General features: G+C 47.6%; 1 protein-coding gene and 1 long non-coding RNA gene across 6 annotated transcripts in view; one reads left to right on the forward strand and one right to left on the reverse strand.

Moving 5' to 3' along the window:
- LOC148000993 (uncharacterized) overlaps nucleotides 1-9,568 on the forward strand; it is a 23,323-nt gene extending 13,755 nt beyond the window's left edge. For 3 of the 4 annotated variants that reach the window (XR_015638324.1, XR_015638321.1, XR_015638322.1), the window contains exons 2-3: nucleotides 8,522-8,635; nucleotides 8,900-9,568. This is a non-coding gene — a long non-coding RNA (uncharacterized LOC148000993). Of the gene's footprint in view, nucleotides 1-4,211; nucleotides 4,489-8,521; nucleotides 8,636-8,899 lie in introns of all 4 variants that reach the window. The other variant, XR_015638323.1, reaches the window with a different exon arrangement.
- On the reverse strand, nucleotides 787-25,055 carry C15h13orf42 (similar to human chromosome 13 open reading frame 42). Of its 2 annotated transcripts, none has more exons than XM_087584779.1 (4): nucleotides 11,981-12,390; nucleotides 7,515-7,662; nucleotides 4,179-4,413; nucleotides 787-3,302 (listed from the first exon to the last, which is right to left on the reverse strand). In XM_087584779.1, exons 1-4 carry the CDS (start codon nucleotides 12,107-12,109, stop codon nucleotides 3,128-3,130), a joined length of 687 nt encoding a protein of 228 aa, XP_087440905.1. In that variant the 5' UTR covers nucleotides 12,110-12,390; the 3' UTR covers nucleotides 787-3,127.
- Nucleotides 25,056-26,852: the final 1,797 nt, after the last annotated feature.

Here is a 26,852-nt window from a genome sequence, read left to right on the forward strand (position 1 = left end):
AACACCAGGTGGCCGTGTTCTCCATTGTTGCATAGCAACCCAGTGATGGGAAGCTTACATGGGGATGAGAGGGCACAAAGCCAGTGGCTAAAGGCCAGGGAGTTCTCCTTTAAAATTGTCTCTTTCTTTCCTTCATTTCTTTCCTTTTCCCTTCTGTTCCTGTTTTGGGTGTTTATATGTGTATGTTGCACATATGTGCAGGTGTGCACATATGTGTGTGTAGGGCTAAAGGGTAGCCTCAGGTGTCTTTCGTTGGATGCCATCTACCTTGTATTTTGTCTGAGCCAGGGCCTCTCACAGGTTTAGAGCTTGTCAATTAGGATACGCTGACAAACTCTGGTAGTCCTAAAGATCCACCAGTCTCTGCCTTCCCAGTGCTTAGATTACAAGTGTGTGCCACCAAACTTGGCTTTTAGAATTTTTTTTGAAGAAAAAGGTTGGGACTGGAGGGATGGCTCAGTGGTTAAGAGCACTGACTGCTCTTCCAGAGGTCCTGAGTTCAAATCCCAGCATGGTGGTTTACAGCCATCTAAAATGGTATCAAGTGCCCTCTTCTGATGTGTTTCAAGACAGCTACTGTGTACTCATATAAATAAAATAAATATTTCTTTAAAAAGTTGTAGGGAGTTGGACTTAGGTCTTTCTGCTTACAAGACAAGAACTTTATTGAATAAGACTTTATTCTTTACATGTTTCATCTACCCAAACTAAGACAGTTTTGACCAGCTGATCCCCTTAAATACTTAGATACCTCAAGAAGAACAAGAATCAGCCAGGGCATGTTGATTTTCCCAAATTGCCTTTTATTGTTTCCAATTTGACTTATCTTAAACCCTTGTATTTACAAGATTCATGAGTCATAGCCCAGATCCTGGGATTTACCACGAACTTCAAAGAAAAGTTGCACCATAAGACATGAGTTCAACTCTTAGAACTTTGCAAGAAGGCCATCTTACTAAAGACAAAAGCATTTAAAACCCCAAGCAAAGTAGACTGGTATAGAGCTCCATGTCCTAAAGAGAAGAAACCCCAGAGAAGAAGAAAGTGTGCTGGGCTCTGAGCTCCTCCCCATCCTGCGCCCTTGTCGTGTCTTAAACACCAGGCTTACACAGTAGGGTGGCCTACTCTAAACGGTTGCTTAGTAAAGCTCTCCATCCCCCGAGTTTGTCCACAGCAAAGAGCTTTCAAACACAGACCTTAAAGAAAGCCACATTCAGGGGGAAAACGTCTGTGCAGATGGACCACAGCATTAAAGCTCTCCGGATGTGGCTTTTTTGGTCAAGCAACAAAGGAAAGAAACCTCCCAGACATTGACATTGGCACTTGGAAAACAATGCAGAGGACACAGAAAGGGTGGGTGTGTGTTCACCTGGGAAACGTGTTGGCTTGACGTTCTTAGGGCTGCTACACAGGTGCTGTCACTTTTCTTCAGAGTTAAAAATTCTCAGCTTCAGACACGAAAGATAGCATAAATAAAGGTTTTTTATTATTACTATTTGATTTTTTTAAAAAAACAAATAGCGCATAGGACGTTATGCAATTGTCATGGTCACTGAGACTAGAGTGTCCTTGGCTTGATTTAGATGGTGCTTCTCTTTCTACATCCGCTCCCCTATCCAAGGCAGGCTCACACTTATGGAGATGCCCCCTGAAAAGTCACTGTTGTATAAGAAGATGCCAGGATTCAGTGGGAAAGGTCAGTTGCCCTCCCTGCCAGCACACCTAATCTCAGCTCTCTCAGAAGCTGAGTGGGTATAGGCTAGGTATGGTGGTTTGATTGAGTATGGCCCCATAGAATCATATAGGCTAGGTATGGTGGTTTGATTGAGTATGGCCCCATAGAATCAAATACTTTAATATTGGGCCCCAGTTGCTGGAACTGTTTGGGAAGGATTGGGAGGTGTGGCCTTGTTGGAGGAGGTGTATTACTGGGATGACTTTGAGATTTCCAAAGCAGAAACTATTCCCAGTTAGTTTGTGCACTTGTTCTCTCTCTCTCTCTCTCTCTCTCTCTCTCTCTCTCTCTCTCTCTCTCCTCAGTTTGTGAGCTCTCAGCTTCTGCTCCAGCCATTGCTCCCCTCCATGGCGGGCTCAGCCTATGGAAATGTGAGGTCCAAATAAACCCTTTCTTCTGTAAGCCGCCTTTGACCGTGGTGTCTTATCACAGCAATGGAGTAGTGACCAAGATGCTTGCTTAGTATCAGATGAGAGAAAAAGCAGGAAGGTCAAAGTGGAGTGTCTTCTCTGACCAGTGGCTCTTAACCTTAATTGGTGTAACTCTATGGCCAAATGAAGACTGTATACTGGACTGTATACAAAGCCCACACTGGAAGTGGAGCAGTGAGTTAGCCAATGGCTGAACCACAAAATTCTTCCTAGACAGAAAGCGCATCGTGCTTCAGCTACCTGTACCTGGGAGACACAGAGCCTCTGGTGAGCAGATGGCATGGATACAGCTTTATGTGTGTAAGAATTAGAAGGGAACATTAGAAAACACCCACCTACCTACACTACCTTGAGCCAGCTGTCTTTATGGAGGGGCAGGACAATTCGGCTGGCGTCAACAATGTGACCATAAGGAAAGCCCTGATGCAACCTTTCTCTGCCCTACCGAAAGGATAGTGGCCTCATTTCAGTCTAGCAGCCTAAGATTCTGGAAACCCTGAGAAGACCTAGCACAGAGTAGGTGTTTTCTTGACTGTGTTTTCATGAAAGGTGGGACCTCAGTACTTCACCAATAGGCTTCTGGGACACAGGCTTGGAAACTTTGGGCCAGAACTCCAGATTGGCTCCTTCCAGTTCTGAACACATGACGTGCAGCCATCTGCACAATCTCCTATGTGTGACAGGCCAGGCCAGGTGGCAGGGGCACTCATTCAAGTCCCCTGTGCCTCTGTTTGGGAACACCAGGAGCCGGGCTCTGCTTTCTCGTGGCCACTCCTGTGGGAAGCCCAGGCTCTGACCCCCCGGGGCATCCCCTGGTAAATGCAGCTATTTGGCACTAGTTGAGCTCCCACGGGTATCCTGTTGACGAGTTTGGTTGTGTTACAGCTTTGTAATTTCATTCTTAACTCTACCAAACATGTCACACTGCCCTGAAAGCAAGACCCAGGCTGAGACAAACCAATCAGGGCACTGTCCGCTCCCAGAGTCTTTCTCGAACCAGCCACTCCCCTTTGGGATTCTCTGTCTGGTAGTGTTCCTCCTCCAGAGACACCGGGGACTCTTGGGTGAAGAACTCTTCCTCCCACTCCATGTCTTCTTTGGAGAAGTTGCGAAGGATCTGTCTGGAGCTCCCCAAGCTGCAAGAGAGGGAGAGAAGAAGGTCAAGTTCAAGGTGGCCACTGCTCCGAGGAGAGGGACACCCAAATTACCACCATTCCTGCAGAGAGCATCATGTTGTTGCCCACCCCCATTCTGGGCCTTGGGGAGAACCTTATAGTAGTACGGTGCAGGGTACTGATGTACTTCGGGTGGGCATTGACCTGACCTTGAAGGAGAAGGTCAAGGGTGAGTGCTGGCTCATGGCTTTACTATGTCAAGCACATTTCTTATTACAATGGAAGTAAAGGTTATCAAGGAAATGCTGGTTCCACCACAACTGAGTGGCTCATGAAGAGGTGAAGGGACAGCTATGGAGTCGGAATAGACCCTGTGTCCTGTGACATGGCCTAGAGGTTGTCCTGCATGAGGTATAGGGAGAGACTTGGTCATGAGAAATAGTCTTGGGGGAGAAGGATGTGTCAGCAGAGAGGCCACAGGATTCAGTGGTAGTATGTCCCCACAGGGGTCAGGCCAGCAGGAAGCAGTGGTTGGCCACTGTCTCCCAAAGCAACACTGTCTCCCTGTAATGTGGCCTCCTGCTTGGTGCTCTGCTCTGGAGAACCCAAGCTGTAGTAGAGACATCCAGAAGGTGTAAGCGGGTCAGAGAGGAAGGGGGAAGGAAGGATGCAAGCAAGGTCTTAGCGGAGGACAGCAGTGAGCTAGGCTGCTGGAGTACAGCCTGTGAGAGAACATTTTACCACCCGCCACCCCCAACCCCTGCCCCCGACCTTTGCCCTGTAAAATCAACAACTTTAGCACTTGGGATAAGGGACCAACACACTGTAAGAAGCATCCACCTTCTGGAGTCTGGGGCGCTTGAGATTGTTCTGGTTCTGATCATACCGAGCACTTACTCTTTTTTGTGGGCTTTGGGCTTAAATTTCAAGGTGTTGAACGCCCCTTCCACAGCCTTGGGCAGGTAAATGGGGTGTCTCTCAAGCCTCCTCTGGGTGCCAGCGACCCTGTGCTCTGTGCTTCTCCGAAACCGGCTATCCGCAGTGGCATGGGCAGCCATGGCCTCGGAATGTCTGCGTGGTGCGCGCAGAATCCAGTTGGAATGCAAGCTGTGCTCCTGTGAACTGGTAGCCACTGGAAGAGAGAAGGAAGTGACCTGGGCAAGCGGCCGCTGTCAGGGGAGCAGAAAGTAAAGGAGAGCATGAACAGGTAGGGAATCCACAGCAAAGGGAAGATGGAGTTCACTATGAGAGTCTGCAGGGGGCAGTAGGAGGGGCCAGGGGGCGGAGTCTGACTCTGCAAGCTCCGACTGGGACTGAGCCCAGATCTGTACTCATTGACTTGGAAAGATGCCACAATGTATTGAATATTGTTCAAAGACGTCCTATTTTTGTTAAAAGGAAAATATAAATAAAAACTGAGTGTGTTGAAAGCCCTTTGTGAAAGTCACACGCCCAAGTGTTAACAGTCGTAAGGACTTACAGATGGTAATTGGTTTTTAGTTTCTTTTTCAATCAGTTTTTTGTTTTAATTGTGTACACGTGAGTGTGTGTGCTCTCAGAGGCCAGAAGACAGTGCTGAATCCCCTGAAGCTAGAGTTATGGGAGCCCAGTGTGGTTGCTGGGGACTGAATTCTGGTCCTCTGCGAAAACAATGTAAGCAATTCTGCTGGGCCATGGTTCCTGCCACTCTTAACACTCTATGTGCTGTTTGGTTAGTTTGATTGACAGTGAACATAGATTATTGGTGCTATTTCGGGGGAAATGGTGCATCAGAGGACTACCTTCACATGTTAGCTGTCTCTGGGGATTTAGTTCAGTTTTTCAGATTCAAACACTTTTGCCAGCGAGTGCCCTCACTGGCTGTCCTATGGTTCATTCCTCCCAACTGCAGCTCCCTCCGCATTCAAACATTTCTTTCAGGGTGGGGTGGATTCCCCAGCAACAGTGGTGAACAACCGGCACCAAAAAGTCACATATGCCGGAACAAAAACCTGAAAGACTGGAGTCCCCACCCAAACCTGAGAAAGGAGTAAACAGCTGCTGGAGAGAGACTTTGAGCAGCCAAAGCACAGAGAGAAGGATGTGGAGCTGCAGGCTGCCTGCAGGCTGTCAGGAGTGTGTAGTCCTTACCTTTGAGTTTGCCCTGCTCTTTGTAGGTAACCCCTGACCCACACTACTATTCATAACCTCAATAAAAACTCATCGGTTCACCAGTATGGACATTGGTGCAAAAGTTACTTTGTTCTGCCATGGGTTATCTGTCTAGGCCCTACACAGGGATAAGCAGACATGTTTTATCTTATGTCTTCCCAGGACAAGTCTGTCACACAACACTGACATTTGGTTTTTCTTTTCTCCCTTTGAGACAGAGTCTCACTATGGAGTCTTGGTCTGGAACTCACTATGGGAACCCACAGAAATCTGGCTGCCTCTGCCTCTGCCTCTGCCTCTGCCTCTGCCTCTCTGCCTCTGCCTCTGCCTCTGCCTCTGCCTCTGCCTCTGCCTCTGCCTCTGCCTCTGCCTCTGCCTCTGCCTCTGCCTCTGCCTCTGCCTCTGCCTCTGCCTCTGCCTCTGCCTCTGCCTCTGCCTCTGCCTCTGCCTCTGCCTCTGCCTCTCATGTGCTGGGATTAAAGATATGTGCCTCCACGTCTGGAACATGGTCTTTCTTATATTTATGGGGCTTTTGTTTGTTTTGTTTGGGGGGCTCATGTAGCCCAGGCTAACCTTGAACTCTCTTTGCAGCCAAGAATATCCTTAGAATTCTGAGCCTCCCGCTCTTTCCTCTGGAGTGCTGGAATTCTATGCACCATCACCATGCCTGGTTCCTACCATGCTTGGACTGGACCTCAGGACTTTGTGAACACCAGAAAAACACTCTTTCAAACTGAACAACATCTCTAGACCTCCACACATGGCCCATTCATGACAGCCACCATTTTCACACAACCATGAGGATGTCCTTGTGTCCTTCAGGACTCTGTCCCCTTTCCTCGAGTCAGTGGGTTTCCAGGCCACTGTCACAGGGACAGGAGCAGCATGGGAGGCAGAGAATGCACTAAGATGCATGTAAGATAGCGTGATTCACAGTAGGTGTCACCTCTGCAACCACAGAAGCCACCATGGAAATGCAGAGCCTGCCACACCAGAGTAAGAGGAAACCATGAGCCTACCTAACGGTTTTTAGCAAGGCAGAGGGAATCGGAGAGAAGGGCAAGGCCTGCCAGAGCCATGTGTGCCATGCTCAAGGTGGCCAGAGTCCCTTCAGTGAGGTCTTATCCCACCCCTCCTCCCACTCTGGGATCATCTGGGCCTGGGCAGGCACCCTCACCTCACCTCACCTCACCTCACCTCACCTCACCTCACCTCACCTCACCTCACCTCACCTCACCTCACCTCACCGCTGCTCTGCCTCATGTTCAGCCCTAGGTAGCTTAAGACGGCTCAGAGCTGAGTTCAAAGAACTAGCCCGTTTTCTTCCTTTATAAAGGGTCCATAGATCAAATATATACTTCTATGGCCTGTGAGGTTTGGGTTTTGACTTTGTTGTTTGTACGTATTTGTGAGTGTGCCTTCTTCAATTTCTCACCCCTCCTCACTTTGGAAGACAGAGTCTCCAGTATCCTGCCACCTGGTCATCCAACTAGCCTGGCCAGACAGCAAACCCAGGGATCCTCCAGCCACTGTCTGAGATTATAGACTCTCACCATCACACAGACGTGGCTGCTGGGGACTGAACTCTGCTCCTCAAGTTTTTGAGGCAACTAAGTTATGGACTGAGAGATCTATTTGGGTCCGAAGATATGAATTTTCGAAACAAAATCTCCTTAGCCCAGGCTGGCCTCCAAACTCACGTCTATCCTCCTAGTTCCCATCATGCCCAGCGCCGCCATCTTAGCCATTTTGAATGCACCGTTAGGGAGCATTAAGAATGTTCATATTACAGATTTCCTGTAAGACACTAGTCCATCGATCGCTTCTCTCTTTAATCATTCCCTCCTGCTTTCCCTCATGGAGTCTTAGGGAAGTCCCACCGTGATAGCTGTAGTAAATGAACCAGAGATGTAGGCTGGGCACTGACAGCAAGGGCGACTGAGACAAAGCAGAGGGACCAAGCCTGAGGTGCCAAGGAAGGAGTTCTTCTGGTCGGGAGGGCGTGGTCCCTGGTGCCTCCCCAGGAGCCCACTCACAGCCCCGCCTCCCCTTACCACATTCAGTGCCTCTCTCAGCACTCACCATCGAAGTCCACATCTTCATTAGGCTGGTCGGCCTCGGCAGCTCTCGGCCGTTTTTCTGTCTCTAGTTCTGCAATGATGGAGTCAAAGAAGGCAATGGCCTCAGCCACATCGGTGCTGAACTGGGAGTATTTCTTTGAGGCTGCTTTCTGTTACAGAGGAAGGGGGGAACGGGTGAGAGAGAGTTGCCTGGGAGTTCCTTGAATGTCCTCATGAATGAAATCCAGAGACACTGAAAAAAATAATATTCCTAAAACTAAATGTCCATGGGGTTTTGTATTTGTGAGGTTTCTGAGGAAATTTTGATGGTCAGGACATAGATTTAATCATGGTACTTATTGCTGGACAATCAATTTTTTTTAAAGGATGCCATATTATGTACCTGCAGAGAAGAGTGGAATCTTGCCATTTGCTGCAAAGTAGATGGAACTGAAAGCTATTGTGTTAGGTGAAATAAATCAATATTGCATGCAAATACCTCATGTAATCATTCGTGTGTAGGAGTTAGAAGATTTGATCTATGGAAGGGTAAACAGTGGTGCCCAGGGAGGGGGGAATGGAAGAGAGGGGGTAGAAACACAAAGGGGCTAAGGTACACGGGCTAAAATAGTTGGACATGAGAAGTTCTGACATTCCTCACCATAGCAGTGGCTGTAGTTACAATTTGCTGTGTTATACGAAGCACCAGAAGAGGGGCCCAAAGACATTGAACAGAAAGAGCGAGTATTTGAGAAGGTGGGAACACCCAGACGGGTTCATTATCTGCTGCACACTCGTACCGAATATCACACCCTGCCACATAAATATATAACTATTACACATCAATTAAAGAAATGTCAAGGCACAGTTGTCTGAGAGTCTCGTGGAAGGAAAATCCCCCGGCTGCTGCCGGATTTCTCATCTCAAAGGGGATCGTGAAAGGGAAGACAATACCATCTACTTCTTTCCTGGGCACGATTTGTCATCAGACACGAGAGAAAATAATTCCCCCTTGTTTTGCCTTCACAGCAGCTGTCAACCTGCTTTATGGGGAGAAGGTGACTTGCAGCACTGAGAGGCACCCACCTCATGGAAACCGGGGATGGGCTCTACATTGAACTCCAAGTGGGATAGGCAGAATAGGTACGTGAACTGAGGAAAACTCCATGAAGAAGTCCAAAGAAACAGACAGGAGATTATTTGTCACGAAACGCGGAATCCCGGTTCTGTGAGGTCCCGGGAGTGGTATGTGCGCATGCATTAACCATGAACCGAACTAAGTTACGGAGTAGAAAGTGGGGTGGCATCTCTGGTGCATGCTGTGGTGGGCATCTTGTATGACTAGGAAACCCTAACGACGTAATCTCTTTCTTTCTTATTTTCTTTCTCTTTTTTGGAATTTCACAGGGCTTCTTATAGGAAAAACTGCTGAAGGACCACACCGTTCGCACCTGAATACTTTCTCTTAAAAGTGGAAGATGGCCCTCAGGCGCTTATCCAGCCCTCTTCAGAAGAGCAGCTAGATTGAGAGCAAAGAGGGGGAAGGAAGTTCAGAGCCACTAACAAGGAAAGTGAGCTCATTCTCCCAAAGGCTGTGCGTTTGCCAGATGGAAAGCTCTAAGAGAGGATGATGGGGCCTGGGGCCGAGCGAGGACTGACTGCGGGAGTAGAGAGGCGGCAGGACATGATTTGACCAGCAGAAAGCAGAGATGCTGTAAATGCCGTGTCAAAGGGCACCAAGGACTGGCAGTGGATTCCAGACTCCTTCAGGATTAGTTGTAGGCACAGTCTTGACTGAGCCACCTTCCTTATTTTCCTTTGTAATTCTTCCGTGCTCCTGACTTAGAACGGTGTGTACTGTGGAATAACAGAAGGAGATCCTTGCCAGATGCAGCCCCCTTGACCTTGGACTTCCCAGCTTCCTGAATATAAGAATGAATCTATCTTCTTCATAGATATCAGATTATCTGTTATAGCAACTGAAAATAAGACGTTTTGTATTTTGGCGGTTTTTTTTTTTAAGTATTACATTCCCAACATTTTAATAACAATGTTGTGTTGTCTTCTGGTGAGAAATCTGTAGCTTTTCATCTTTGTTCTGTTGTATGAAATGTGCCCTTTCTCCTCTTACCTTCCCAGTAGTTTTGTTATGAAACACCCAGATTTTATCGTCGAATGTATCTTTCCTGTCATTCTCTAAAACTCTAAATTCTGTGGTTAATTGTTCACGGTAAACTGTGAAAGTTCACAGCTATTGTCTCCTCACAGCTCCTCAGTCTCTGCTTCTCTGATTCTCTGGCTGCGGCTGATTTCCCTGTCACCCCACTTCCCTGTGCTCCGCTGCCTTCTTGTGAACTCTTCTTGTTGTCTTGGCTTTGATTGTTTCTCGTCTGCCATTCTGTCTTCACCTTTGCTGACGCCTTCTTTGGCTGTGTGATGGCTGCTAGTGAACCCATCGCCATAGCTGGGTCTCCATCACTACGAGAAAATGTTCCTTACAACTAAAACCAACGTGGAGAGGAAAGGGTTTATTACATCTTACAGCTTTCAGTCCATCATCAGCGATGTCAGGACAGAAACTCAAGGCAAGAACCAGAGGCCGGAACTGAGGCAGAGACCGTGGGGGGTGCTGCCTACTGGCCTGATGTCCTGGCTTGCCCACCCTGCCTTCTCATAGTATGGGGTGGGGGAGGAGCACCACCTCCCATAGTGAACTGGGGTCTCCCACATCAATCATCAATCAAGAAAATATCCACAGGCTTGCCCACGGGCCAAGCTGGTGGATGAGTTTTTCTCAATTATGAATCTTTTCCCAAATAACTCTAGTTTGTGTCAAGTTGACATAAAATCTGGCCAGCACAATTGACCCCTTGCCAACTTGACACATTAAACACATCACTGTTCAACTGTAACCTTTCTTTGTTAATTTTCCCCCAAGATCTCATTGAGACACTAGTATTAATGTCTGTCTGTCTATCTGTCTGTCTGTCTCTCTCTCTCCATATATATATGTGTGTGTATGTGTGTGTGTGTATGTATATCACATTCCAGCTTTTAAGAGTCCCACATACTTTATAAATTTTAAATATTAAAAATATAACCTCTTTAAAATACCCAAACTTGAATGTAGGGAGGTGGGAAGGGGGGTGGATAGGAGGGGAACACCCTTATAGAAGAGGGGGGATGGGATAGAGGACTTATGTCCGGGAAACCAGGAGAGGAAATAACACTTGAAATGTAATAAAAAATATTCAATAAAAATAAAAGCATAAAGATATTAAAAAATAATACCCAAAGTCTCTTTCAAAGATTCTCCAAAATAGAGTCTCTCTAAAATTCCCAAAAACTCTGTAAAATATCCAGTCTTTCTGAAATATTCAGTCTCTCTAAAACTCCAAAAGTTCTGTAAAACTCCAAAATTTCTTTAAGCAATCCAAGGTCTTATAACTATGGCTTCCTGTAAAATCAAAAGACAAATTAAACAATTTTTTATTCCAAGAAGGAAGAACCAGGGCACAGTCACAATGTAAACAATGCCAAACCAAACTCCAACAGCGTAAATGCAAACCAAACTCAGCGTCCAGCGTCTGGGATTTACTCATTAGCTCCTGGGCTCCCAAGGGCTCAGACAGGAGCTCTTCTCTGGCTTTGCCACTCACAGCACACTCGGCTTGTCACCTGCACTCTACATCTGCTGCTCTTCCTCAGTGGCCACCCCACAATTCTGGTATTTCCAAAATTCATAAGTCTCTACAAATGGACTGCACCGTCTCTAGTATAGCCTGGGATCTCTTCAGGACCTTTGACCCTGTCACATGATACCAAGCCTTAACTTCTTTCCATGACCTCTTCAGATTTGACACTTCGATTGCAACTGAGGCTACATCTCCTGGTGCCAAGCTCCTCTCCATGATCCCCTTCATGCCTTCAAATTCAGGACCACCAGAGGGCTTATATATCCCAAGTTCAGCTGCCGGCATAGCTATAGCCGTGGCCCCTCTGTCCTGTGGCTTCTGTGTGCTGGGCTGTGTCATCTGCACTGCTCTCAGCATTAGCTTCCACATTCCCATGACAGTTCATCAAGCCCTGAACACTCCATGGCTTTTCTAGCCCAGTGTCCCAAAGTCCTTCCACAATCCTCCTGAAAACCTGGTCAGGTCTGTCACAGCAATTGTCTACTGTCCTGTTCCAAATTCTGTCTTAGTTAGGGTTTCTATTGGTGCAATAAAACACCATGACCCAAAACAAGTTGGAGAGGGAAGGGTTGATTTTCCCCCTTATAACTGCAGTCCATCATCCTGCAAAGTCAGGACAGGAACCAGGGACAAGAACTGTAGGCAGGCACCGCACAGACACCATGGGGGACTGCTGTGTACTGGCTTGCTCCTCATGGCTTGTTCAGCCTGCTTTGTTATAGACCCCAGGACCACCAGCCTGAGGGTGCCACCCACCCTACCACATTAATCAAGAAAATGCCCACGGACTTACCCATGAGCCAATCTGGGGGCGGGGGCAACTTTTCTCAGTTGAAGTTCCCTCTTCAAAAATAGCTCTGGCTTGAGTAAAGTAGACATGACATGAACCAGCAAGCTCACCTCGGCCCCCTTCAGGGTGCATCTGCGTCCCCTCTAGTCTGGGAAAGTTCCTGCCGTTTCACTGGACTTCTCCCTCAGGCACTGTGTGCTTTCCACATTTTCTACCTGGACTTTTAAGCATCTGAAATTGCTCAGAAACAATTCCCTTCAACTGGTCCCAACATCTGTCTCTCGGAGTCTCGTCTGGTGAAGGCTTTGTGTCTTAACGCTGCTCTCACCCCCTTCCCTGTATGATGTGCTGCCAGAGTCTACACATGTCTGTGCTGCCAATAGGCACCGAGGGTCTTAATATCTGCCTTTGCCTTGCTGGGTCTTCGGTTTGGCTTTTTATCAGTCTTGGGCAGTCTGCTGATGTTGAAATCTTTTGTTTCTATGGTTACCATGCATATATATTTCTCTTGAAACACCATATTTAAAGTGGAGGCTAATTAGTTTCCAAAGAGTATCTTTCTCGTCAACATAGGTCCCACTGTGATGCTTTGGCCAGAGGATCCTTCTCCACATTGTGGCTGTCTCTTGGCAGAGCTCCACTGGTGTTCACTACTGGACGCTTGTTTGCGCACTGGTGGGAGGAGTCTCCTTGTACGATCAATGCCAATTTAGGCAGCACACTTTGTTTGGGAACTTGAGCTTCTCAGGAAGGGGGAGAGGGGAGTTGCCCTCCTCAGCATCTGCGGCCTTGGGCTCAATGGTCCTCATAAACTTCCCTGTTTCCTTCTCCAGGAAACTTCTGGTTTCAGAAGATAAAGAAAAACAGTCTAGCCTGGCTTTCTGACTTCTCTCAGCAGTGGGCCCCTCCCATAGTCCTGCACGGCAGGGAAACTGTCTTGGGGTCTGCCTGACTTTTGTGAGCATTCCCTTAGGACAATAGAGAGCGCCCCATATCAGCGGACTTCCGAGCCCCCCCCCCCATCCCCATTCTCCAGTTCATGCTTTGCTATTGTGAGCTGTTAACAGCTCTAGGTGCTTTCCTGGCATAAGGCGGCCTCACGAGAGCAGTGCAGCTGTTCTGCTGAGGCAGAAGAGAAAGGAGACATGATGAAGACTTGGGCGAGGAAAAGAGCCCTCCCACCCCAGAGTCAGACTGAGTCCTTTTTCCAGCAAAGACCATGATTTCAACATAATTAACATTTGATACAAAGGCTGAAGACACACATATAGATACGTTAAGTTCAGGTAACAACATGTTGGCCTTAAAGTCTCAATGCCTTTTCCCAAATACTGTCTGAAATTTAAAAAAAAAAAACAAAAACAAAACAAACAAACAAACAAAAAAACCCATTAACTTTGCCATAAATTTGTCCTACGTTTTTGCTTCCTGAGGACTTTGTCGATTGTAATCTTCTCTTGGGCCCCCAGAAACCCAATGAGCTCATTTAGGCTTCTTAACCACTCACTATTACAGGGTTACTTCAAGCCTCATGGAAATCAGGAGCTTTGTAAGAGAGCCCAAACCCACACTTCTAGGATTCTTCTCTGAGAAGAATCGCACCTGCTGTCTGGATGTATCTCACTTCCTCCTGGGTGTTTCTTCTTTTCTCAAGCCTGATGCTTGAGCCTACATGAAAATATCATTAATAAACCACAACTCTGCTTAAACTGACCAGTCCTGAAATTCTTCTAGCAAAGGTAAAATCTGGTTTGGCCTGAGGTCTTGTCCAAAAGACTATAGGCAAACTAGTCAGGCTGTTGGGAATGATAGCAAGAGCTGTGCCTCCTTCCTCTGCCTCCCCTGCCCGTTCCCAGTAACTACTAATGCTTACTGCAAGTGGCATCTGATTCTCCCCTGGGGTTTTAGCTTGGCTGATTTCCCAGGGGCCTCCAGTATTTGGCACTGCCAGGGAAAGCTACTAATGGGCTGCATGTCTGGTTTGTTGTGGTAGAGATGGGTATGGGTAAGGGGTGGGTATGGGCGAGGAGCAGTAGCTCCTGGTTGACATCTGAGCACCCAGGAAGGGGAGGCAAAGGAACATGAGTTTATGGCACTCCACTTAAAAATATAAAATAAAATATTAAAAACGTGGAGTGGGGACATAGCTCAATGGTATTTGCCTAGAACAAATAAAGCCCAGGGTTTAGTTTCCAACATGATCAGAACATAAGCTAATCAACTAATTGAATCATTCAATTAATTACCAATGAAAAGTGTTATTCTATATCCAGAGTATTTCTCCAATTAATATTATATTTTTTCATTTTTATTTTCGTTTGTATCTCTTCTACACTGGGCAGCTGGACTCCATTGGACATTAGCAAAATAACTTCCTGTATCTTACTGTGCATGATTGTTTCAAAGCGTTTCCAAACGTTAGCCTTGAATGCAGTTGAGGGTTCCGTGTCCCCGCCCAAGGCCTTTCGCAATAAGTCTTTCTGGTGAGTTTATGCCATTACTTGGTGGCCAGCCACTTTCATATTCTATAGTTAGTTTTCAAGTTTTAAGGGTTGCTCTTTTTTTTTTTTTTTTTTGGTTCTTTTTTTCGGAGCTGGGGACCGAACCCAGGGCCTTGCGCTTCCTAGGTAAGCGCTCTACCACTGAGCTAAATCCCCAGCCCCCAGGGTTGCTCTTTTTTTCACTTTTGTTTAGTGTTTGGAAAACCACAACAGCATCCATGGTTCCATTGCTTAAGAGAGAGACCGTTTCCATGACAACCCCTTCTATGACCATATCTTTCATTCGTTTTTGTCTGTCTCCCCATCATTTCTTTCTGGAAATAGGAGCAAACATGTAGACCGCACACAGAGGTGTACGCCTATGATTCTGACACTCAGGAGGCTGAAACAGCAGGAAGTTGGTGAGTTAAAGGCTAGCCTGGGATAAGTAGTGACCGGTTTTATTAAGAAAAAAAAAAACAAAATAAACAACTGAGCATCCAGCAAGATGGCCCAGCAGGTAAAGGCACTTGTTGCAAAAGCCTAAGAACCCTAAATTCAATCCTTGGAACTCATAAACACAGTAGGAGAGAACCCCTGACCTCCATACATGTGCCTTATACAGCCCACACATACATCATGCTCACACACACATGATGATGGGTACTTTTTATTTTTATGACTGTTTTGCCTATGTATATGTCTATGTACATGTGTGTGAATTGTCTTTAGAGGCCAGAAGAAAGCACTGGACCCCTGGTACTGAAGGTGGCTGGGAGCTACCTCACGGATGCTGGGAATCCAACCTGAGTCCTCAAGAAGAGCAGCCGGTGCTCTTAACCACTGAGCCATCTCTCTGGCATCTGAGGCATGGCTCAGTGGTGAGCATGGAGCCCTGAGTTCGGATCCCCAGAAGCCACATGAAGCTAGACAAGGTGACACACACCTGTAACACTAGCTCTCCTGTGGTGATGTAGATGGAGAATCTCTATGATGGCTAGAGGAGACCCTGTCTCAAATACAGTGAGAGTCAAGCACCGATACCCCAGGTTACCCTCTGGTCATCACATATGCCCAGCCCCATTCACACAAATGGGCACACACACCAAGGCTTTCAAAAGAAACAGTGAGTTTACACTCATGTCTGTTCAGTGAGTCATATGTGATACACACCCAAGGACGCTGCCTTCTTCATTCTGTATCCAGAAGTCAACTCCCTAGCACACACAGAGGGTCTTCGTCTTCTTAATAGCGGTATAGTTCTCCACTGCATCCATGCACCATGGGAACAAAGGTCTTCGGCTGATTTGTAAGCATTAACTCCAGCTATTAGAGCTGCAGTGAGTGTTCTGTGCCTGTGTTGTTTTGAACTTGGCCAGAAGGAGCCTAGCTTAAGGTAGAGCTGTGTGAGTGCCCAACTTACTGTGGGTGAGTTTTAAAGAGACAGTGGTGAGTAAATGCCAGCTTGGAGTTCCCTTCATGAGATGCCCTTTGGAACACTGTGCGTGGACGTCAGACATTTCCACATGTGGAGGCTGAGGCTTGATTCTGATCTTCCCTGCCTTCCGTGGGCTCCGTGATCCACACTCATGTCAACCCCCCTACCACAGAGGCTGAGGATTTGGGGATCCGACTGATGTGATAGGAAAACCTCTTCTACCAAGAGGTGGTCTGCAGGATAAAATGTTTGTTACCAACATGCTGGGTGAGAGCAAGATCCTGCAAGCGTGAGCTCAGAATTCCAGACAGGCCCCATTGCTTCCTCTCTACCTACCTGTGTAGAAAGGCCTGGAGTAATGTAGCCTGCTCCCTTGTGCAGACTGATTACCCCTGAGACTCTCTGGTCCCTTCGCCATCTGCCCTATTCCAGCCACTGGGGAGGAGAGTCATCCTTCAAGGGTATCTATCCCAGAGAACAGCAGACACTCACCTGCTTTCACAGGTCCCTAAGGTTATCACCACCCAAGGCCCATGGCCCTGCTGCCTCATCAAGCAGGAGGCTTGAGTTACTTTACCTATGTGGAATCTATTGTGTTTTTCCAAACCAAACCCTATTGCATTTCCCACTATTGTCTCCGACTCCCTGAAGGCAATTTCCAGGGTTGTCCTGCATCTTCACAATCTGCCATCCTGCCTGGCTTCACCTGCCCTGCTGGTACCCAGGCTGTTTCTTTCTTTCTTTTTTTTCTAGGCTCTGTCCGTAACCAAATGAACTTCCCATGTAAACAGCAGGGAGGGGAGCCGGATGCTCCGCCTACACCCAGGGCAAAGGAAGCCCCTGTGAGCTCCTTGCCCCTCTTGTTCTTTGCCCTGTCTGCACCCTCCCACCCCACCACAACACCAGCCCATTGGTCAGAGTCAGCTCCTGTGGTCCCTCCTCTTTGACGTCTACACACTGGTTGCCATGGACAGAACTAGACAGACTTTCCCGCACTAACGTTTTGCCAGTGTGCACCGAGACACACTTGCTGCCATACCTCCTCCATGACAAGCTCTTCGCTGATCATACGGGGTGTTGGACACCACGTACAAGATGTGATTTAATCACAGGACTTTAAGATACGTTTCGAGAGCATCTTGCCTTCTGCCATCCATAGCCAGGGCGCTCAGGACCATGTCTAAAACAATATGTAACTCTGTCCCTTTTCTTCCTTTGTTTTAGACAGGGGCTCGTCGTATGCCTCTGCCTGGCCTGAAACTCACAGAAATCTGCCTGACTCTACTTCCCGGTGAGATTAAAGACCAAAAACACCCGGCTCCAACGCGCACCTATTCTTTCTGACGCTACAGCCTTTAAAGAGAGAGGTGCTCATAGCTGGATGGGGTTTTATTTCTAAAAGAATAATGAGAGTTCATGAGACAAGATCTAGCTACACACACACACACACACACAAAAAAAAAAAAACCACGACTCAGAGAAAGTACAGTCACTGGGGCTTGAGTGCCCAAACCCACGTACAGGTTCTCCACAGGTAAGCTATCGGTAAACTTGCCCAGGCTGAAGGAAAACTCGGTGAAGTAGAGAACAGAACTGAGGAAATCAATACAAGGAGATTTTTTTTTAAAAAAGAGGAAAGAATGCTAGAACAACTAATTATTATTTTTGTCTATTATGGTTAAACGCCGTGAGAGGAAAACCATAAATGTGAACTCAGCAACTGCGGTCTCAGGTATACCTGAGGTTAATAACAGATCCCTCGGGGAGAAAGCTCAGTAGCGCACATCCCTTTTTCATGTCTGCTCACCTGCCACAGGTCATCGTTCCCTCTGTGCTTCTGACCGTGGTTGAGAATTCCTAGTAAGAAGCTGTGTCTGCATTGAGCGGTTGATTTGAACTGACGTGCTGTGCAGAGGTTGGAACGATGCAGGTCCAGAGGCTACAGAAAATCACTCTATCATGGGCTAGTTTTAGTCCCCCGAAAAGTCTACCTCTGTGTCAGTACTAACCTCTCTGGAATGATAGATATTTTGGAGTCTATTAACTTAGTAGACCCACCAGCTCCCACCAACCTAAAAGCTGGAATATCTTCAGACAGCATCTGAGGCCTGCAAGGCAAAGTCCTCCATCTTGTGTAACTGTTTCTCTGGCACACCCACTAATGTGCTTTTAAATTGCCTTGATTTATGCCTTTCTTTGTTCTGTTACTATATAGCCCTACAAAAGTGCTTCTCCATTAGAACATTGTGTTTGGAAAGACCCAAATGTGTGTTCCTGGGTTTTGGGAACCTCAAAAGATGCTCTCCAATAAACTATATCTTTTATCCCTTTGAGATGAGACTTGTTTCTTTCAGCATGATTGAGCAGGTATGAGCCAGGTTTCCCATGACCTCCTCTTGGGTTCAGTTAGTTTTTTACAGCTGCTCACAGGACTCTGCTGCTATCATGAGGCATGTTATAAAGAAAACCCATAGACAAAGGTAGAGGGATGGGTGTGGTGTGCTGTTCAGAAAAAGCCATTTCCATGTCCTCTAGGGGTCGCTATAGTCCAGAACCTCCAGGTGTAGGAAGACTTCTGAACCCAGGCTTTCGGAGTTTATATCCGGAGTCTCTTACACAGATAATGGTTGATTAAATCATTGGCCACTGGTAGCCAGGTTAACCTCTCCCTATACTCAGAGAGCTGCTGGTCTGAAGCTCTCACCTTGCCTTGGTCTTTTCTGCCTTCAATCCCTCCCCAAGGCTACTGAGGGATTAGCACACAAATGAGGGTTGGAAGATAAATGCCAAGAAGCAGAGAGACAGACAAATACCCATTTCACAACATGTCATAAGCAGAGAAGACTCTAAAAGTTAATAGCCATCTGCCCCTGACCCATAGGTCACACCTCTAGAAATCTCTGTTTTAAAATGTCTTATGTAACCTCAGCTCTTGGGAAAGTGAAGTAGGAGGTCCTAAATTCCAGGTCAGCCTGGGCTCCAGGGTCCAGGTCCTGACTCAGAAAACCAAAACATAAATCTAAAAATGTCCTAGAGAGCATACAGTAAGATGCATCCTTTATTAACAATTTTAGTTATTAAATTAATTAATATTTTTAAAAATAATTTATAGTGAGTTTTAAAATTTCTGCTTTGAAATTTTTTTACCTATAAAGATTGTTAATGGGATCCAGTTGACACACACTTCTGGTACTAGTGTAAAGATAAAACTTAATCCTCTCTGTCCTACATAACAAAGCATGTGTTGAATGCATGTCGCTCCTGAATTACATAAGCCTTCTAAGATGCGTTGTTTTAGGGAATACCTTAGCGACTTCCCTCTGGCGGTGATAAGAAACCACGCATATGGCAGCCTATGAATAAAAGAGTTTGTTAGAGGCTTGCTTACAGTTTCACAGGGTTAGAGCCGATGACCACCGTGGCTGGCCGTGAGCACGGCAACAGGCAGACAGGGGGCTGTAGGAGTAGCCAAGAGCTGAAGCTCTCATCCACAGGTAGGGGGCAGAGTGAGAGAATTAACTGGGAACAGCATGGCTTTTCTGAACTTCAAAACCCACTCCAACAGTGAAAAACCTCCTCCTACAAGGCCACACCTCCTAATCTTTCCCAAACAGTTACACCACAGGGGTCCAGGCTCTGCAATATAGAAGCCCAAAGGAAACATTCTCAGTCAAACCAGCTCAGCGTACTGTCCCAAGCTAGTGTCTTCCAAACTAGAATTGCTAGGGGAACTAACCTTTCCCAAGGCGGTTCCTAATTGTCTCATTAACTAGCCCTTTAAGCAAGGAGGACACCCCAACCCTGGGCTGTTTAACAGTTAAAAGACAATGGCATTGACCATCGAGTAGTGTATCTGTAAGCAAGTACTCAGTGTTCAGACTTTTCTTTTTAGTTTTCCTTTTTAATATTTATTTGTATTATTTTTATTCCGTGTGTACATGCACGTGTGTGTATGTGTGAGTGGATGTCATCTGTATGTTCACAGAGGCCAGAGAAGTTATTGGAGCCCATAGAGTTGGAATGACAGGTAGCTGAAAGCTATCCAGTGTGGGTGTGACAAGTTTGTTTGGATCCTCTGGGAGAGCAGCAAATATCCCTAAGCCCCTAAGCCATCTCTCCGGAGCCACGAACTGGCTTTCTTTAAGTGTTTGTTTTTGCTGGCTGCGTTTATATTCATCCTGCATAACTTGGTGGCTGTTGCTTGCCAACGCCCTGCAGAAGCACAGTTTCTAACAAAGACTTCCAAACAAATTTTCCCCTAAGATACTAGGGATACCACCCACAGGACATACAGAGCAAAATTCAAGAGTGGGCTCCGAGTGGGCTTGGCCTAACAGCCAACCCTTTAATATTTCTTAGTTGCTTAAAATTTAAAATTTATCCACAAAGGGTGTTGGCAGCACTAACTCCTTGGCATCTGTTACTCAGCCCTCATGATGTGGGACCGCATCAGCCCATCGGGACAGATCTTGTCCCAGTAGTAAAGGAAAGTTGATATCAAACCAGATGGCTAATTATCAATGTCTTCAAAGAAAACTGCTCAGAAGCAAGAAGAGGAATTAGCAGACTGAGAATGAGGTCACACTGGCCAGGGGCGCTTACCTTTCATGGTGAGGCTGAAGTGGGAGGATCTTGAGTTTGAGTTCAGCCTGAGCTTCGTAAGAAGCCCCTATCTCAAAAGCAGCCACAAGACAGAATCATGTGCGTCAGCCCTTCCAACAGTGACTGAGAAGTTACAGAGCAGTAGCTCTGAGCCATAGTCACCTGAACTTGGCCCCTCTAATACTGCTTGTGATATTTGTTTCAAGAATAAAAGTATTCCAGAGATTTTTTTTCACAAGGCCAGCCTATCACCCCGAGCCCCTCAAAACTGAGGTGTGGGAAGAGAAGAGAGCAGTCCTGATGATGGAGGAGACATTTTAGAAAGACGTGTGCTGTCAAGCTGCTGGAATGATGGTTTCCCAAGAATTAAACATCTCCAGGCTAAGGACCTAGATCAGTCAATAAAGCGTTTACCACACAAGCGTGAGGACCTGAGTTCAATCCCCAGCACCCACATAAAAAGTGCACTTACAATCCCAGGGTCAGGTCACTGGGGTTTGCTGGCCAGCCAGTACAGCCCAATCAGTGAGTCCCAGACTTGAGAGAGAGAGAGAGAGAGAGAGAGAGAGAGAGAGAGAGAGAGATTGTCCCAAAGTCCAAGATAGATGGCTCATGAACTCTAATGTATGAAGTTGACCTCTGACTTCCATGCATACATGTACATATACCCATACTCAACACACACACACACACACACAAACATACACACACATACACGTATACACACACACACACACACACACACACAGAGAGAGAGAGAGAGAGAGAGAGAGAGAGAGAGAGAGAGAGAGAGAAAGAGAGAGAGAATTAAAAGGCCGAAGCCCTGCTTCCAGAGAATGTATTTGCCTCTGAGGAAGAGATTTCACATGGTTCCTACAGTGTACTAGGACACCCTGCAGGACAGACCGGGACCAGCCAGCGAGGGGTCGGTGATGAGTGGGAGCACCTTGACCAGAACTGCTTCCCTGTACGTCCTTCTTAGCCTGTATTTAATGTAAACTCACACGAGGGCCGCGGAGATGGATAGCTTTTCTTCCTCTTCTCACGCAGCTGCGGCATCCAGTACACCCCCTCGTCCAGTGCTCACCAGTCCTTGTCTCTTTAATTGGAGTATTGGGACAGACTGCTGAGTCGCTCGCTCGATTGCTCAGTACGCCTCCCAGAGCCCAGGCTTTGACGCTGAAGGGACGACTGAGCTCCTGTCTTTGTTCCTCTTCCTGATGTGGCCACACTGAATAAATCTCCTTGCCTACCTTTCACCATTGCTTAACTGGAATTTGCTGAGCCTGGGCATTAACCCTAAAACTTCTGGTTGCCCTGTTTCCAAATAAGATTGCCTTCTGTGGGGCTGGGTACTAGATCTTCAATATGTGGATTTTGAGAGACAACATACAATTCAATCTACAGCAGAGAGCAGGAAAAACAACAGTAGGATCCTAAATCCTGACTCTTGGCAGGATTAGGGCATTTCAGGAAGAGACCTCTTCGTAGCCACTCTGCCAGTCCTGGAGCCTGACTGTGTCTTCTCACAGCCAAGCCCAGCATAATGCTTTCTGAGGGCAGAAAGTAAAGGAGGCTGGTCTGTGACTGCTAGTTGGAAGTGCCTGTCATTTCTGAGGTAAAAACACTGGTGTAGCAGAAGGAACTGGGTACCAGCACCTGCTGGGTGGCACTGCTCCTCACCAGGCATGGTGTCACAGCCATAGCTTTGCCACTGAATCAGGCCCCAAGAAGTCAGAAGAGTGAAGATCAAACTTCTGCCTGTTCACCTTCGGTGTCCTTTCTAGCTTGGTTGTGTAAGGGGCCATTAAAAATGGCCCAAAGAATGAAAATTACCCAGAGAAAATAGGCTTAAACCCTGGACTCAATGGGGAGGGAGGAGGAGAGGTAGGAGGAGGGAGAGGGAAAGGGGGAGGAGGGGGAGGAGGGGAAGGAGGAGGAGGAGGAAGGGGAAGGTGAGGAGGGGAAGGGAAGGAGGAAAGGAGGGGGAGCGGAGGGGGAGAGGATGAGGAGAATGAGGAGAAGCTTGCCTCCCTGGAAGAAGTTTCACATAGTTCAGACGGCCTCCCTCATAGCTACATCAGCAAACACATTTCTATCCAGCTTCAGTTTCATCGTTTCTATAAAATTATTAGCATTGCTCCAGGAAAGGGGAGAGAATCCAAGAATTTTCTACCTCCAGTTCTGGTCAAACTGGAAATAAATCCATTTTCCTTTGCCGATCTCATTTCTTTTTAAATGCGGGGAGACTGCAGAATGGTTTAGGAGAGAAGGTCAACTGGGGAGGGCACACAGGGCAGGGTCCCTGTTCACTACAGCTCTCTGCTGGGCTAGAGCTCTCTATGCCCACCCTCGTCCTCAGCAACATAAGAAGCCAGCTGTGACCTAACAGGGAGGGCGCCCTCCGCAGGGAAATGCAGAACTGTCCTCAGTAAGTAGCTAAGCAAGGCCCAGAATCCCAAGAGAGTCACGCTGGAAGGAAGCCCAGAGCCTTGCAGCCCTTTGTCTCCACTGCCTGTTCCAAGGGAAGAAACTGGCTCAAACCCCATAGCCCACTGGCACGGGCCTCAGCCTCTTGACCGCAGACTAGGAGGCCCTCCCTGTATGGGGCTTAACACTTACACTCTTACGGTTAAGAGGATTATTTAACCCACTTCCATGGGGTATTAAGTGCAACCTGTTGAGCGAAGCCAAGCCCCAGAGATTTGACGACAGTCCAATCAGCCATTCAACATTAATAGACCTTGTAGAGCCTGCAGGATACTCTGGGGAGAGAACGGGGCCCGCTCTGAACACTTGGTCTAGCCATCAGGAGGGTTGTTAGACGTGTGCAACAGACAACTCTCAAACCACAGGTACCATAAATAAGCAACACAGCGGGAAGTGGTGACGCGGTAGCACGGTGGCACAGGCTTCTGCCAGCATTCAGGGGGCCCAGGTGGGAAGACTGTAAGCTCGGGGCCGTCCTCAGCTACATAGAGACCCGGTCTTAGAAATAAAATGAAATGAAATAAGCCAAGGGCATGAAGGAAGAAGGGACTGGCCCGGCAGTTAAGGAGGGGCTTCTGAGCCGCACTTCTGACGCACAGAAGATCCGGCATATTCGAGGGCCACAAAAGAAAAAGAAAGGCAGTGTCTGCAAAACCCTGCAGTAAGCATCAACGGTGAGGCAAACGCACGAGGTTTCTTTCATGATCTCACACTCGTGTTTGGCAGGAGGCCTTTCAGATGCGATGATAGCGGTTGTTCTAAGAAGAACAATAATTCTTGGGGAGATTGGCCGTTACTCCCCAAAAGCCTACTCTATCAAATCAGGCACCAGCGAATGGTCAGATGCAGGTTCACAGCCTCCTGGTGCCAAAGTCCTTGCCCTTCTTACCTGCTCTGGATCTGGTCCCCCTAGACACTGAGTCTCCCCGGAATCCCTGAAAGTCTAGGGACTGTCAGACTCACTAAGTGGTGCCCACTGGAGAGCAGGGACTTCCAGCAAGTGTACCAAGGCTCTGGGAAGAACCACAGTTGACAGCCAGCCGGCTCCAAACTCACCTTGCCTTCTGGGGTCTTTTGTACTGCTCCCTTGGAGGACTTGGAAGAGGTGGAGCCAGCGCCCGGCGTGCGCTGGGGTCTCAGGTCACCCAGGCTGCTGAGATATTTCTTGCGCAGGGCCAGCAGCTCCTGAAGGTACTGCAGGCAGTCCTGGGTGCGCGAGTACATCCAGGCTCGGTCCTCCTGCTGCAGGTAGTACAGGCTGGTGTCCATGCTGTGCGTGCTTCTGTACTTCTTTAAGGACTCGCTGGGCCTCTCCAAGTGGTCCGCGACCACGTACATGGAGGTACTGCGAATCAGCCTGACAGCAGGGCTGGCTCCAGTGTAGTAGGGGCCTTCGGCCGCTGCCTTCCTCTGTGGGCCGTGGTGGAGGATAGAGTGGATCTTTCTGAACATGGTGCTCGGTTTCCAACCGTGGGAACCGTCGGCCGCCAGCACCGGCGTTACTTGATCCAGCAGCAGGCAGAGGAACCCATATGCAGGCTCTGCGCCATCGGCCTCCCAAGAGGCTCAGCTCTCACAATCCCGGTGAGGAAGAGCTGTGTCAGGCAAGTGACCTGCACCTCTCTCATGGAGGGACACTTAGATGGGACAGCTAAGATGACATGCAGAGGCTCACTCCAGGAGACAGGCCCAGGCAGGCCTTTCTAAACAGTTGCAAATATGTCCTATGCTTTTCCATGGAAAGGTTCAGCTGGAGAGGAAGGGAGACGATGCTTTACCTGCTCAATCATATTTCCTTTGCGTTTTCCGTTCCCAAGGGTGATCACCCACTTTGGCTTGTCTTCACGATGTTTTAACAATTCTGCCTGAGTTGAGCTGGCCCTGGTGCTGAATTCTGTAGCTCCGACATAAACTCTTACTCTGCTGTAATACCCTCCACCAAAGCCCAGGTATTGCTCTGGGTAAGATCCAGCTCCCCTCATAGGCCAGGGTGGACACAACCAGGGCCCTTGGCAGGAGCTGGCAGATGCCCTGATAAACCGGGCTCTGAGCAGGCATCCGAGCGTCCTGGAGGAGGCTGGCCCTGCGTAAGAGGACCTCAGGGTGGTCACCTGATAGCAGCCCTTTGAGGGCTGAAGGATTCAGGTGTCTGGATCGCAACTTTCAGCACAAATGAGTCAGTGAGTGGATGAGCGATCATATACACTGGGGGAAGACTAACTTCCCAGAATAGCACAAATCAAACAAATTACTTTTCAAGAGCACCAAGTTCTTAGTACCCCAGAGGCCTCTCCCCCCACCCCACCCCACCCCACCCCCAATTTTCAAAGTTCCATTCAGAACTCCACTGCCACATTCCTTTCTTGCTACAGTTTATTTTCTTCCAGGCTTGGATCTAAGAGCTGAATCCTGAATGTCTGACACTCAGGTGATTGAGGTGGGGGCAGGCTGGGATGTTAGAGGAGACATGGGTAAGGCAGTGTAAGGCAATTGGTGCATGCACCAGACTTTTTTTTGCTGTTTGCTGGATTTGCTTTATTTTATTTTTGAGGTAGAAAGCATTTGCAACCTAATCAGACACAAAGAAAAACAGACCAGCTGCAAACCCCCATGCCCCACTCAAAAAGTCACCTAGACACATCTCCCTTCTGCTCTCCCTGTCTCTGCCTTCACTGGTGCACAGAGTGGAGGAGCCCATAGAGAGCAGGATCAGTGGCCTCTCTTCTCAGAAGTGCCCATGACTGAGGAGCTCAGCCTTCCTCGGCAGACCATACCACTGACTTGAGGTCATGTTTGTGCTGCCTGGGTCAAGAAAACATGTGGAGAGATTTTAAAAACAGCGTTTCTTTTCTAGAATGTCACCTGTTGCTTTGCCTCTTGCTCACAAAGGGCATAAAACCATTTGCCCCTTCTCTCCAACGGATTCTTCTAGAGCGCCAGGCTTAGGAGAAACAGCTGGCCCTTTCACTGGAGCCTGATGGCCTGAGTTCACTAAGATTAACTCCCACATGTCTGACTCCACATGCATCGTATGGTATGCACACACACACACACACACACACACACACACACTCATGCATTCATGCACACACAGGTATGTTTAAGCATGTTCATGAACACACAGAGGCAGAGGCACACACACAGGCATGTTCAAGCATGCTCATGCACACACACACAGAGACACACACAGTGACACATTCAATTATGCTTGTGCATATACAGAAACACACACAGAGACACACCAGCACATACAATAGATATATAAAGACACACAGACTCAGACATATTCAAGCATTCATGCAGACACACATTTAAATAAATGTAATGACTATTTTGAGAATTAAAAAGAAGTAGAAGATTAAGAAAAATATCTATGACTGTCCATTTGCAGAGCACTTCACGCTAACAAAGCATCGACAATAGACACAAAACAATAGGAGGCTTTAATCATCTCCTGTGCCAGCCTTGCCCCTAAATCTATGACTTCTACTAACCTCTAGGGTGTCCAGGAAGAGAGAAGGGTGTCTTCTCTGCAGGACGCAGGAAGTGCGTCCAGATGGGTGATTTCTCAACCTTGAGTTGCTTAGATTTTCTGACGGTCTCAGCTGGAAGAAATGGTGTGACTCACCCTGTGGTTTTACAAAATGTATTTTGAAAACTACGCAAATGCCTTCAAACCTCAAGTCCGGCCCTCTTGAATCCTAAAGGTACCTCCTAAGAAGGGGAAATTCGGCACCTCTCTCCTCCCAAACCTAGCTGCTGTGTTCCAGCTGGGCCTGGCTTTGCACTCCAGCAGACCTGCTGTTTATGCAGATGTCCAAGCCTTGAGGCTTGAGCAGAGAACCCACCTAACGTTAGTCTGTGT

This window comes from Rattus norvegicus, chromosome 15 (assembly GCF_021556685.1).
Source record: "Rattus norvegicus strain SHRSP/BbbUtx chromosome 15, alternate assembly SHRSP_T2T, whole genome shotgun sequence".
NCBI classification, from domain to species: domain Eukaryota; kingdom Metazoa; phylum Chordata; class Mammalia; order Rodentia; family Muridae; genus Rattus; species Rattus norvegicus.